Genomic DNA, 13,560 nt, shown 5'->3' with positions numbered 1-13,560 from the left:
GGTAAGGAAGGTGAATAGAATTGAACATTTGAATGTGGAGGAGGAGTTTGATAATGAATAGAGCCATCAGGTGCAACGTTGTATACGGGTGGAGGAGGAGGAAAAGGACAAGAGGTAGGCGGTGGAGTATGGTTAAAGGAAAGGTTTGTATTTGGGGGTGTGTCCGGGAAACGAGGAGCTGGAGCTGGAATAGTATGAACTTTTTCTAATAAACCATGAATAGCTCCTGTAAGCGCCTCATAACGATTCTCCAGGGACATTTGGAGTTGTTCATGTCGTGAATCCTGCTGAAGTTGAAAAGCTGAGAGCTTTTCATTTAAGGCATGGAGAGCTTCTTCCATGTCCTTAGTGGATTTAGGAGGCATGAGAAAATTTGAAAGCACCAATGATAAGATTTTCTCTTATCCAGTACGATTCAATAGAAATGCTAGTTGATAAAACTGAGAAAAAAACTATAAGCTACTGAATAATTTCTTCTTCCATTCATAAAAGACCAAAGGTCCCTTAAATACAAATATGATATTAAAAGTAAAAGGATAAAATAGACTAAATTATTCTAACGGTTAAAAGAAAAACACTTAAACATACGAAGCAGCAAAACAAGGATTTCAAACGGCTATATTAGGAACCAAGCTAACAAAGGGGCTGCCAGCAACTATATATATATATATATTTTTAAATAATTTTTAAGCCAATTGGGTCGTTTCCTTTCACGTTTGGGCCTAGATGTATTGAACTCCTCATCTGGGCCTTGTTCCTTTGGATTGCATGTATCAACTTGTCTCATCTTTTCTTTGGTTGTGGGGTGGCTTGTGCAGTGTGGCAGGCCCTTGTATCTTCCTAGTGTCCCAGGGGATTGGCCAAAGGTTCTAAATGAAGCTTACGTTATGCATGGGATTCTCATGTTTACTTCCTTATGGCATATTTGGAAATCCTATATTGAAGAGGAGTTCAGCTAGACCCATCTATGTAGTCCTTCATCAAGTGAATATTTTGAATGATGTTATGAGTGTTGCATTTGATAAGATTCCTAGTCATAACCAACAGGCTGTGTGGGAAAAGAGACGAGTCTCTTGTGTTTTGCCTCAAGAGTCTCAAGTGGCAATTCATGTGGACGACAATGCTATTTGGTTGTCTTGGTCTAGCTGGTTTTAGGATTATGTGTAAAGATATCATTTGTATCTCAAATTCCTTATATTCTTTGTCCCTCATTAATGGTGATCTAGATCCATTTTATAGATACGACACTGTAATAGTTGTTATTGTGGAGATGAGACAAAGACGTTGAAAAGTGAAGTTCTTACATTCTTTACGGGAGGATAATTAGTGTGCAGATTTTTTATCTTAAGATAGGTTTGAGTTAGAGAGAGTCTCTTCAAATGGCCACTCATGTGTCTGCGCTAGTTAAGGGCTTGTTGTTAGCTAATGTAATGAGTGTTAGATTCCTTCATTTGTAGTTTCATTTTGTTTTTCTTTGTTTAAAAAAATTCAATCAACATCACAACAAATATTAATATTAGCATAATGCATATTTTGATATTTCAAATAATTATAAAAATATTAAAATGACAATTTTAAAGAATTGAAGTGCGTGGAAAATATAAAAAATTCATACAAATTTTATTTTCTTACAATGCCCTTGGATTGCTTTTAAAAAGTTTAAAGTAAATATTAGATGTATTTGTGTAATTAATGTGCGGTATTCATATTTAAAAAATAGTTAACAATAATTAGAGGTATTTAAAAGATAAAAAATTATAGGTTGTAAGCGGGTATGAGAATCTGAACTAATTCAAACTGACTCAATTAGATCAACTTTTTAAGTATTTGAGTCAAATCCTATCCGATTCGATCAAAATTTGACATTGTATGGATCAAGTGATTAACTTTGTTTGTTTGACTTATTGCCCAACCCAAATAAGTCATAATAATAATAACAACAACAATAATAATAAGTTAGTGTTTGAATGGTTGCTTGTTCAAGATAACACTCACTATCACTCTTACTTAGTAACAACTTTTGTGTTTTTGGGTTGATAGTATGGTAACAATATAACATTTATTTTAAAATTTATTCTATATTAATGTTTTTTGTTTGAATTGATAACAATGTAACAAATGAACAAATTTATTTTAAAATTTAGTTTGTATCATTATGTGATTTATAGGTTGATAACTTTACATTTGTAGCAAAATATAAAATAATTTACATATATCCTTAATATTTTACAAAAAAATAAATTAATTAAATTTGCTAACCCAATTGACTCAACTCAATCATACTTATTCGTAATAAGGTTGGATTTGATTGAATTTAAAAAAAAATGCATAAACTCAATTGCAACCTAACCCATTAAATTTTTATCGAATTGGATAACAGCAAATTTTTTATCGAATTGGATAACAGATCCATCTAAATCCAGTCCAACCTAGTTATCTTACATTCCTAAAGAAGAGTATATTAATATATAAATATTTTATTATTATTTTTTACTGATTAGAATTGAACTTGTTATAAAAAAATTTACAATAATTTCATAAAATTTTATTATTAAGATTCTTACTTATACTTTCAAATGTTATTTTAAAAAGACAACTGTAACCGTCTAGTCCTGTGAATATTAATTTCAATATTATACGTATGTAATAATAATATACTTTATATAATTAATATTATTATACATAAAACAAAATTTTATTTTTCATACACTCGCTTACATATAGCACTTTATATTTGCATCATATATTAAACAAAAAAAATATTTACAATAATGTACATACTTATAATCTACTTATTTCCTACACTAATTATATGATATTTACATATCGGGTTGATATAAGTTCACTATTGGGTTAACATGATTGGTTGGAGGTAGATAAAAAATGACTACTATTTGGCCATCTATGATAACGGGATTTTGCTGGGTTGGTGAAAATACAAAAAGTCGGTAATCCTATCCCCTGAAATGTAACGGCATTTGCAGATGCGTCCATAGCCCAATTGGTACCCAGAAAAACTACAGTAATAACGAAAGTGAAAGGGCTTGGTACGATTGGTAGATCCATCTATTTTTCATATTTAATTAAATATTTTAAACAAGAAAAATAAGGAGTGAGAACAATTTTCAAAGAAATATTTATAATCACATAATATGCATAACAATAGTTAATATTAGAAAATATACATATAAAAATTTGAATTACACTTGCAGTGACTAGTCAGGATAAATGAGTATTATAATATCAATTTGATTTTTAATCTTAACTCCTTACTCATTTAAATCCCCAAGGTCAAACTTCCAGCTACAAATAATTTAAATTTTATCTTCTATGACTATAAAATAATATTTATCTTTAAAACGAGTCAAAGATATTTTAACAAAATTATATTATAGCTAATCATAAAAACAATCACGCTAAATAAATTGGAGTATTTATTATTATTTAAGTTTTAAATAAATAACATTTACGTAAAGGAATATATTAAAGAGCACCAATCAAGTAAATGACAATGATCATCATTATAAAATAATTAAACAATATAAAATATGAACATCTTAATAATTATTATGGATAAAAATAATCATAGGTCAAGTAAATAAATGAGGTTAGGGACACCTCACTAAATAAATATACATAAAAAAAATAACATAAATGAATAAATATAGTAGTATAAAATTTTAAAGAGATAAACTCACTGTTGCTTCGAATATTCAAACGGGTGCTACTATTTATAAGGGGTGTAATGCCCCTCGTCACCTTTATCTTTTGTTGTTTAATTTAATTATGCAAGTTTTTGTAATTAAATATACTCTACACATATTCACCATGTCACCTTTATCTTTTGTTGTTTAATTTAATTATGCAAGTTTTTGTAATTTATTTAATTATTCTAATATATATAAAAATATATAAGGTCATGGTAAGACTTGAACCTATGACCTAGAACTTGTAGTTCTTATACATAACCATTCAAACCACCGAACCATTTTATTTTATATGTCTATAACATCATATAAATTTATAATAAGTTATTTTTCGTATGTAATAATATTTATAATATAATTGGATATATATAATATATATATATATATATATATATAGTTTAGAAATAAAACACTAGTTTTTTATCTATTTGTTTTAAATATACTAACTAAAATTTAAGAGTTTGATTTAAAATAATAATAATAATAAAATTATAAATATTAGATGATTCTATTTTATTAATCAGATCATAATAATTATATAATTAGAAATAAATATTTTATAATTTTATTTCACTAAAAATGTTGTAATAAAAATTTAATATATATATTGTGAAAATATTGTACTTATTCTCTATTATATATATATATATATATATATATATATATATATATTATAATAACTAAAATTTTTAATTACTATTTTAAGAAGAGTATACTAATAATATTGAGAATATTATTATCTAAAAATTAAGACATTACAACAACAATAAAAAAGTAATATGTAATTCAATATTTTTAAAATTGGATTAGTTATCAAATCAGACATAATATTAGGTCAGTGAATCAAAAGTTAAACTAAATAATTACTAATTGAACCATATGATTTTTAAAAATATGTATGCATACATATTTCATACCTAGAAATTTCATAAAATTCATATAATAACTTTAAAATCTCTCAAAAAGTACACAACATATTTTATATAATATAATTAAATATATGATTAATATAATATAGTTAAGTTAAAATTTTAAATTAAACATATACTATAAAAAATAATTTATATCAATTAAAAAAATTGGTTTGATATTTGTTATTCCTTCAAAATGTAAAATCATATAAAATATAATTGAATTGGATTATAGAGAGCTAACATACATTGATAGGCCAATATGGTGCAGTGGTATAACATGTCCTCCATCTTAGTGACCACTAACATGTCCTCCATCTTAGTGACCACCGGTTGACTCTTGTTGCCCACTTTTTAACTTATTTAACATTTTATTAGAAGTTCAACTAACAACATGCACCAGCCCAAAGTCTTGAGAAATAAAAGGTTTGTCTGGTCCGGGTTCAAACCGAGTTTTAACATTATAGTTTAACAAACAGAAAATAATCTAGTTAGATAAAACTTATTTTGAAAAATATTTATTAGTTTAACTCTTCGGTCATTCTTTTCATGTCCTTAAATATGTTAAAATTTCAAAAACATAAAGGAAGAAAAAGCTATAAAAAAAAAAGAGAATAATATAAAAAGTTAGACAGTTGGTCCATCACAATAATGATTTATGAATAATATGAATTATTGTAAAATAAATTAAACTATTTTAAAGATAAATGATCACTTTGGTCTTTTAAAATATTTTGAATTTTAATCTTTATATAAAAATATATGATCTCAAAAAGCACATGTTTCTAACTGTTCGGCTCAATAAGTTAAAATAATTGATTTACTAGTTAATAATGACTCGATAGTCAATAAAATATATTGGTTGTGTGTGTTTTTGCATGTGATTAAGCATATTAGGTAGTGTTTGTGATAATAACACAACAACAAAATGGAATGCCGAAAGAACAACATCAAAGTGTGTAAAGTCCTAGACTTCAAAGAAGGGATTGAATTGATGTTTAAAATCTTTAAATGCACAACAAAATTGTTTTACCCCTTGTTTATGAATTCAAATAATACTACTTGACATCTTGTTTTTGAAAAGGAATTTCTTGATCTTTAGGAAAATTATCTCATAAGCTAATACAAATATCAAATCCTTTATTTTAGACTATCAAGAACTTTTAAAAGACTTTCAAGAATGTGCTTCAATATTCATTATTAAAACAAGATAATGAGAGTAAGGAGAGAGATTCACACAACAATCTATATTTGTTCACTTTCTTCATAAAGTTACACTCAATCTTTCTTGATCAACCCTTGATCATAGGTCGTTCACTATAAACAAAAGAGTAATTGCAAACGAGTTAGTTGATTAACTTTAGATCTAAAACATTCCTATAAATTTTACAAAAACTCTCTGCTAAATTTCTAACTAGAAAACCCTTCTCTAATTTGTAAACTCAATAAATCTTATCTGGAAATACCTTTTTCTTGCATGGAATACAAAAATACAACAAGAATAGGAAGAAAACAACAAATCAACCTTAATTGATTATAATGAAGACAGAATTGAGCGACAATGTAGCTTTCCCCTTGTTCTTTGGTGATCCTTTTTCAGTTTTGTGCCTAGAAAACATGGTTTGATTAATATAATCGCGAGAGAAATAATTGTTCTTGCGTATGAACAATCAAAAATATGTTGGACATGTTAATCATATTTTATCAAGTTGGATATGATTAATTTTTTAAATTTATTTAGCCTTTTTTATATATAAAAGAACAATAATTAGTAACAAAATATAGATGGTGTAATATAGAATGTACTCATAATGATCAATAAAAGGTTTTTAATTTGTTGAGTTTATATAGAAAAAAATTACACTTATGTAATTGATTATATTGATCATGTAACGATTACATTGATCATAGTTGCAACCTAGAAACAAATAAGAAATTAACTTATTTTGTTACATGACTTCTTCTTGATCTTTTTGACTTCTTTCATCATCATAGAAAAGTCAAAAAATCATGACATTCATCTTTGACATCTTCCTCTTATTTAAATTACAACAAAGTGGACATCCATCTTCTATGAAATGGTGTGTCAAAGAGTTCTAGGTTCATCAAAGTAGTCATGGAAATACCAAAAGGATGAAATGAAAAGGCAATAGATGATCCATCATAATATTCTAAGAAGAGTTATGTTATATCTTTCAACAAAATTGTTCAACTCAGTAACAAATTCACATTTGTCATTGATTTTCTGTATAACTTTAATCATGTATTTGCTCAATTTAAAGATGTCAAAGTGAGTCAAATTAATTCACATAAATTAGTTCATCACTTATTAATATTTTAAATAAATCAATTCAATTTATATTTTCAATTTATACTGAATGTCAATTCATCAAATTTTTGATGTGTTTTAATTATCATTTAATTTAAAAAAAAAATCAATTGAACATAAAAATTACAAATAATTATTCTTTAATTTGATAGTTGAAAATATGTGAAACCACATTTTCTCTTTAAAAGTGTGTGCAACAAAAGTTTAAATTATAAAACAAACAACAAAGTGAGTCTCCTCTATGTATAACTACAACATCCATATTTAATGTGAGAAGTGTTACACGTGGTTCATAAAGTGAAACGATTACTGCAAGTGCAACATTGAATTACTACTTTTGAAAGTCCTCATCCACAGAAAAAGAAGATAAGATGTGTCTTTGTGTGCTCTGATTCTGACTCCACATGGCTGTTGCCATTCCATCCTTCTCTCTTTTATTTGAACTTATAATTGCAATTAATCATTATAATAGCTGAAACAAATCATAGATTCCTCCTAGTCCTGTCCCATTAACTTTCATCTTTCTAAATCAGATAAAAACATTTAGGAGGACAAGATGAAGATAATATTATGTTGCTACAACTCTAGACAGTGTTAATCGGTAATCAGAAAAAGGAAAAAAAATAATAATAAAGAATCAACTGTTCCTGCGAAATATCAAGCTGTCTTACAATTATTCTAGTATTGCTAATCAATGTATGCAGGAGAGAAAATGCCACTTGGCACGGCTGGTCAGAAGTGTGAAACCATGTTTGTGACACTTGTGAACTTTTTTCACTTTTATATACCCCTAATGCACCCTCTTTTATTTTATCTTCATAATTAATCATTTAGAATATTTTATTAGAATATTTTAAATAAAATATAGAGAATATTTAAAAAGGTTTTTTTTGATAAAAAATTAAATTATCAATATTTTTATCATTTTCTTTCATCACACATGTGTTTGTGTCGTTGTGCGTAGGGATGACAATGGGACCACGGGGACAGCTAATAGTAAACCCGTCCCGCCCTACTGGATGAAAATTGGCCACATATCCATTCCATATTTGCGAGAGTATCCAATAAGCAGGTATCATGAATTTCTTAAATACTCACGGATATCCACAGATATTTATAAATCTTTTAAGAAATTAAAAAAAATATTATAAATAATTTTAAGTTTATATCTAATGTTATTAAAACATTAAAAATAAAAATTAAATGTTAATTTTGAACTTGTATTTAACGTTAATTTTGTTGAAATAATAATAAAAATGCAAGATAGTTAATAATTTAAAATACATCAATCCCACAAGTAAGTTAAAATCTCATCATAAAACTACAATAATTCAATCTCATAATTCCAAATGAAAGTAAACAACTTAAAATACATAAATCTTATTGGTCCAATCAAAGCTAAAAATTTAATCAAATTACATCCAACATAATTTTATAACATGCTTAACACATGATAACTTTATCAACCTCACTTTTGTAAGAAAATAAGATGAGAGAGTAATGAGTATAATTTCAGGGTTATGTGGTACAAGGATAATTAGGATATTTAAGAAATATTATTAAACGGGTACCCGCGTGTATGGATATCATACCACCCGCCCCCGTCCCGTTTATAAACGAGTAAAAAATTATTCATTCCCATTGTTTGCGGGTACCCAATTAGTCTATTCATTTATTATTCGTAGCGGGTTTTACCCACATATACCTGCGGATACATATATTTTTGTCATCCCTAGTTGTGCATGAGTGTACGTTAGTGTACATATGTGTGCATGAGTTATCTCCCTCTTACATTAATTTTTATTTTAATTTTAAATTTTAAATTTTAAATTTTAATAATAAAAAAATAAGTTATTTTTATCATGTAAATTAAAAAAAATCATAACATATTTAAAAATGGATTTATTAATTTATTTAAAATTAAATTTATTAACACATTTATTATTGTTAATATAAAACAAACTTTTAAGTAAATTAATTCGTCAAGTCAAACTTTTAAAATGATTAAACCAGATTTATAAAAAAATAATAGGTTAATCTCAAACTTTAATTTTATAAAATAAACTTGATTTATTTATTCATAATGTAATATGGTCATCCTGTACATGTACATTTTGAAAGTAAAAATAATATTAAAATTTAAAAGTATATTAGAAATATTTAAGAAAATTATAATATGTTAAAGTATAGAATTAAAAACAAATTAATGAATTGAAAATTAAAACTAATATTAAAATAATAAAAAAATGTTATTCATAATATATTAAAAAATTAAAAATAATTTATAAGTAATTATCTTATTTATATAAAATATTAAATATATTACTTAATTAAATTATTCACTTAAAAATAATATAATTATTTTTATTTAAATATTTTTATTATCTTAATTAACATCATTATGTGGGTATTAAACTAATTAGTTAATAATAAAAATTAAAAATAGAACATTAAAAATTAAAATAATCCAAAAAATAACTTTAAAATAAAAACTAAAAACTAAAAACAAGACGGTTATATTTAAAAATTTTAAAATATATTTAAACTAATAAATTCTTTTTATATTTTTACCATAATATAAGCAAAGGATAAAGAAGAGTGTAGATTTTTGTAAACCTGTGTTGGGTTCACCGTCTTGACCCACAAAACAAGGGTCGCTTTAACCGCCAGTTTCCAAACAATCTATGGGGCGAGGCGGGAATTGAACTGCACCAACAACACAACACCGCTTTTACTTTTCTTTTTTTTCTTTGTTATAACTTACACCACTGTTACAAACAAAACAGTGTCACAATACCATGCCACATGCCCCTAGTTTTCAAACTTCCATATTATTCTCTCTCTCTCTATTTATACAACTATCATCTCCATTTTTCATCCTCACCCTCATGCACTTTTGCACTCTTATTATTCCTAATACCAATTGTCTTTCTCTTTAAGTCAAACCACTACCATACCACAGTTTCTCAATTCCGGGATTTTTTATTTTTTTTTATCTCCTTGGATGTGTTATTTTCAGTTTAAAACATGATGCAAAAACTAAACTTGAGAAGGGTCATTGCCAAGAAAAGGAAGCAATTTCCTAGAAGGGTTAGGAGACCTGTGCTGAGTGTTTCAAACACACTTCAGCAGCTATCTGATTCATGCAGAGAAGCTTTCAAAGGTCCCGGCACTGTTCCTTCCCCACAAGATGTTCAGAGACTGCGCCACATCCTTGGTATGATGAAATATTATGATGATATTTGGTGGGGTTGGATAAAAAAAGTTTGTTCTGTTTTTTGATCCATTTAGTGTTTTGGGGTCTCAATTTTGCATATGTTTAGATATTTTTGGTGATTTCTTTTTCGGGTGATGGCCTGTGCATTTTGAGTTTGACTTCTAATTTCTCGATTTGCATAAATTGTCTTTGGGGCATATGTCTTAGTTTTGCCGATTCATATTTTTTAGTTTTTAATATTCATTTATTTTATTTTTCTTTCTTTCCAACAAGAAGAAATTGATGATATAACTTTAGTTGTGTAATATAGATGTAGAAAGTGGTTGCAAGGTGTGGTTTGAGCATTTCCTGACACCTAACAGTTTGAAAACTTATGATATGCATTTTGTGGCTTTACAAATTATTTTTTCTTGGACTTCAGGCATTTAATTTGATATTGATTGATTTGATTCCTGGTTTTCTATTCATTTGGAAATGTTGTTCTGATTCTTTCATATTTTCAGATAATATGAAGCCAGAAGATGTGGGACTTAGTAGAGATCTGCAGTTCTTCAAGCCTGGAAATATTACCAAAGAGAATCAAAGGGTCACTTATACAACCGTGTGCAAGTGTGACAATTTCTCAGTAAGTGTTTCAGTCTCAATCTCGTGGCTCCCTAGTCACAAACACTCACCACTGCAATTGTTACTTAATTGTTAGCTATGACTTATGTGTTTAATTAATTTATGGGCACATTTTTTTGTGCAGCTCTGCATCTTTTTCATACCTGAAGGAGGAGTTATTCCTCTTCATAACCATCCAGGAATGACTGTTTTAAGCAAGCTTCTATTGGGACTAATGCACATTAAATCCTACGATTGGGTTGATCCTGAGACCTCTAACAATTTATTGCAACAACCATCTCAATGTAGGTTCTTTCTCTATTGTTATCATTTTACAAATGACCATGAATTGATGGAGTGTGTAAATAGTTCTTGAAAGTTGACCCATACAAATCCTGTTTTTGCAGTGAGATTGGCAAAGTTAAAAGCTGATAAGGTGTTCACAGCATCATGTGATGCTTCTGTGCTGTATCCAACAACAGGAGGGAACATCCATGAATTCACAGCCATAACCCCATGTGCTGTGCTTGATGTCATTGGTCCTCCTTATTCCAAAGAAGATGGTCGAGACTGTTCTTACTACAGAGATCACCCTTATGCTTCTTTTCCTAGTAAGTAACTCTCCCATTGCACACAACCATTACATGTAGACTGTTGGCAAACCACATTTATATTGTTTGCAAGTATGCATTTTTTCTCCAATTTTCATTACAAATTTTTGCTTTAAGGACAAAACTTGTATAGTTCTTTGATGTTATTTTCCTGTTATAATTGAATTGAAGTTCCATTTCAGTATAACACAGATTACATCAAAGATCAAATAAGTTTAAGTTAACAAGGGAAAATTATAGTATCTCTTTAGATACCAGAAAGAGTTCTCTTTCTTTTCTGTCTTTTCCCCACTCAAAAATTTTTCTAAACTTTATTCAAGCATACCCTTGTTAACATGGGAAAACTTCGATTGCAACTAGAAAATAGAATAGCATCTGCATTTAATTTTTGTCCTTGTTTTTAAAAAATAAACATGGGATAATTCAAATGTTTCAGTTGCTCATAATTCCTCCTTGTACTGTGAAGTTTCATCAATGTAGATTAGATTCTTAAACGGACATACCGATTAAATTTGAAAAAGATATAAATGGGCAGAAACATTAAACAGTAGCAGATAATGTTAACATGAGATCCTATGTCTTGATTTGGGCATGCATGACTATTCCTCCACTTGTGGACTTTTATTGCAGTGTCTGAGGTTGTACAATTGTACATTATTTGGATGTCTCTGACCATTAATGATTTACCCTGCAGACGAAAGGACTGGTGAGGCAAAAGAGGAAAATGATAGTTACGCGTGGCTGGAAGAAATTGAGATGCCAGAGAAGTCTAAAATGGATGGCATCGAGTACTTGGGTCCAACTCCAACACCCTTTTAGTTTTCATCATGTGTTCACCCTCTTAAGTCTTAACGCCACAAAATCTCCCATCACTTTGGCTCTGTGTCCATATTCAAGGAATGAGTGCACGTGTTGCCTTTTGTTCCTTTAGGTGGAAAATGCACCTATATATATAATATATATATATAAATCGCTCATTTTTGCTATATAACTTTATGAGAGCCATTGTTGTCATGTATAGAAAAACCATGGGCCTTAGGTGGTTCACCTGTCAATCAAGTAGGAGTTTTGGTTTATTATTTGGCAAAGGGTCTATAATGGTAACTTTAACGGAGCAAGTGGTGAAGGTTGACTCACTTTTACGAGACAATGGTCAAATTTATGCTTTTCACGATATGTTTCTGGAAAATTAAAATAATAATTTATATGCTAATCTAATCACAACCATACATAATTATTACAAATAACCACTTTAAAAACTTATATCAATAGTGATTTTTTTATTAATTAATTATATAACATTATTTTACGCCAATGGTGTATAACTGGCTATTTTGTAAAAAGAAAATATTATAGTTGATAGTTTTAAATTGGATTAGTGGTTGAATCAGTCAAAATATTAGTTTTTAAAAAAAAAATTGTTAATTGTTTTAGAAAAATGTAATAGTTTATTTGTGGTTGAATTAGAATTAATAAAATATGGATTAAATAACAAATAGATTAATATTAATATTTTACACGGTTTTAACTTGTACATATAAAATTTAGAGGAGGAATTTAATATTAAGTATACTTAGATTTATTTCACTTAATAATTTATATTTTAAATTAATTTTTTATAATTTAATTATTAAATTTTAAAATTTTAATATATTAATTAAATTTGTAATATTTTAAAATAAAAATAAAAATTATTTAATATTTTATTTTATTAATTTAAATTGATAGATAATTATAAAAATATTTTATATAATGATTTAAATTAATAAATGAAGTATTAAATAATTTTTAAATTTTTTTAAAAAATTATATTTAATTTATGTATTAAGAATTGTTAAAATTTAATGTAAAATATGATATATATTAACAATTATTAAAATTTAATGTATAAGTCTTTAATTATAATAAGTAGAATATTTGACTAAAATTTAAATAAAAATATGTTATGGTACTTAAGTCTATTTTAATAATACATATCAATCATTATTTAAAAAAAATAATACAATCAACATGTAATAATAAAAAGTTTATATTTAAAACAAATAAAAAGAAGAATTTTTTTTATTTAATTTCTTTGAGTTTAATTTTTTTGCCAGCTTTTTAATCGATTTCATGGCTTTTCTTAATCTATTTTTGACAAGTTTTTTTTCTTTGATTGATTTTTTCTAGGTCAATATCATAT

General features: G+C 27.1%; 1 protein-coding gene across 1 annotated transcript; it reads left to right on the top strand.

Annotated features, from left to right (window-relative positions):
* The first annotated feature begins 9,811 nt into the window (after positions 1-9,811).
* Positions 9,812-12,457, top strand: LOC109797195 (plant cysteine oxidase 2). The gene is made up of 5 exons (XM_020357151.3): positions 9,812-10,164; positions 10,668-10,789; positions 10,913-11,072; positions 11,175-11,378; positions 12,073-12,457. Exons 1-5 carry the CDS (start codon positions 9,975-9,977, stop codon positions 12,195-12,197), a joined length of 801 nt encoding a protein of 266 aa, XP_020212740.1. The 5' UTR covers positions 9,812-9,974; the 3' UTR covers positions 12,198-12,457.
* Positions 12,458-13,560: the final 1,103 nt, after the last annotated feature.

Source organism: Cajanus cajan, chromosome 4, assembly GCF_000230855.2.
Source record: "Cajanus cajan strain Asha chromosome 4, NIPB_CcT2T_4, whole genome shotgun sequence".
In the NCBI taxonomy this organism is placed as follows: Eukaryota; Viridiplantae; Streptophyta; class Magnoliopsida; order Fabales; family Fabaceae; genus Cajanus; species Cajanus cajan.
This window is presented reverse-complemented; position numbering and strand designations above follow the sequence as displayed.

What these genes read in the sequence shown, in the direction of transcription:
- LOC109797195 (XM_020357151.3), top strand. Translation starts at nt 9,975, where the DNA reads ATGATGCAAAAACTAAACTTGAGAAGGGTCATTGCCAAGAAAAGGAAG. An exon ending in GCAAGTGTGACAATTTCTCA is followed by an intron (nt 10,790 to 10,912) that starts GTAAGTGTTTCA and finishes TTTTTTGTGCAG; the next exon opens with CTCTGCATCTTTTTCATACC. An exon ending in CCCTTATGCTTCTTTTCCTA is followed by an intron (nt 11,379 to 12,072) that starts GTAAGTAACTCT and finishes TTTACCCTGCAG; the next exon opens with ACGAAAGGACTGGTGAGGCA.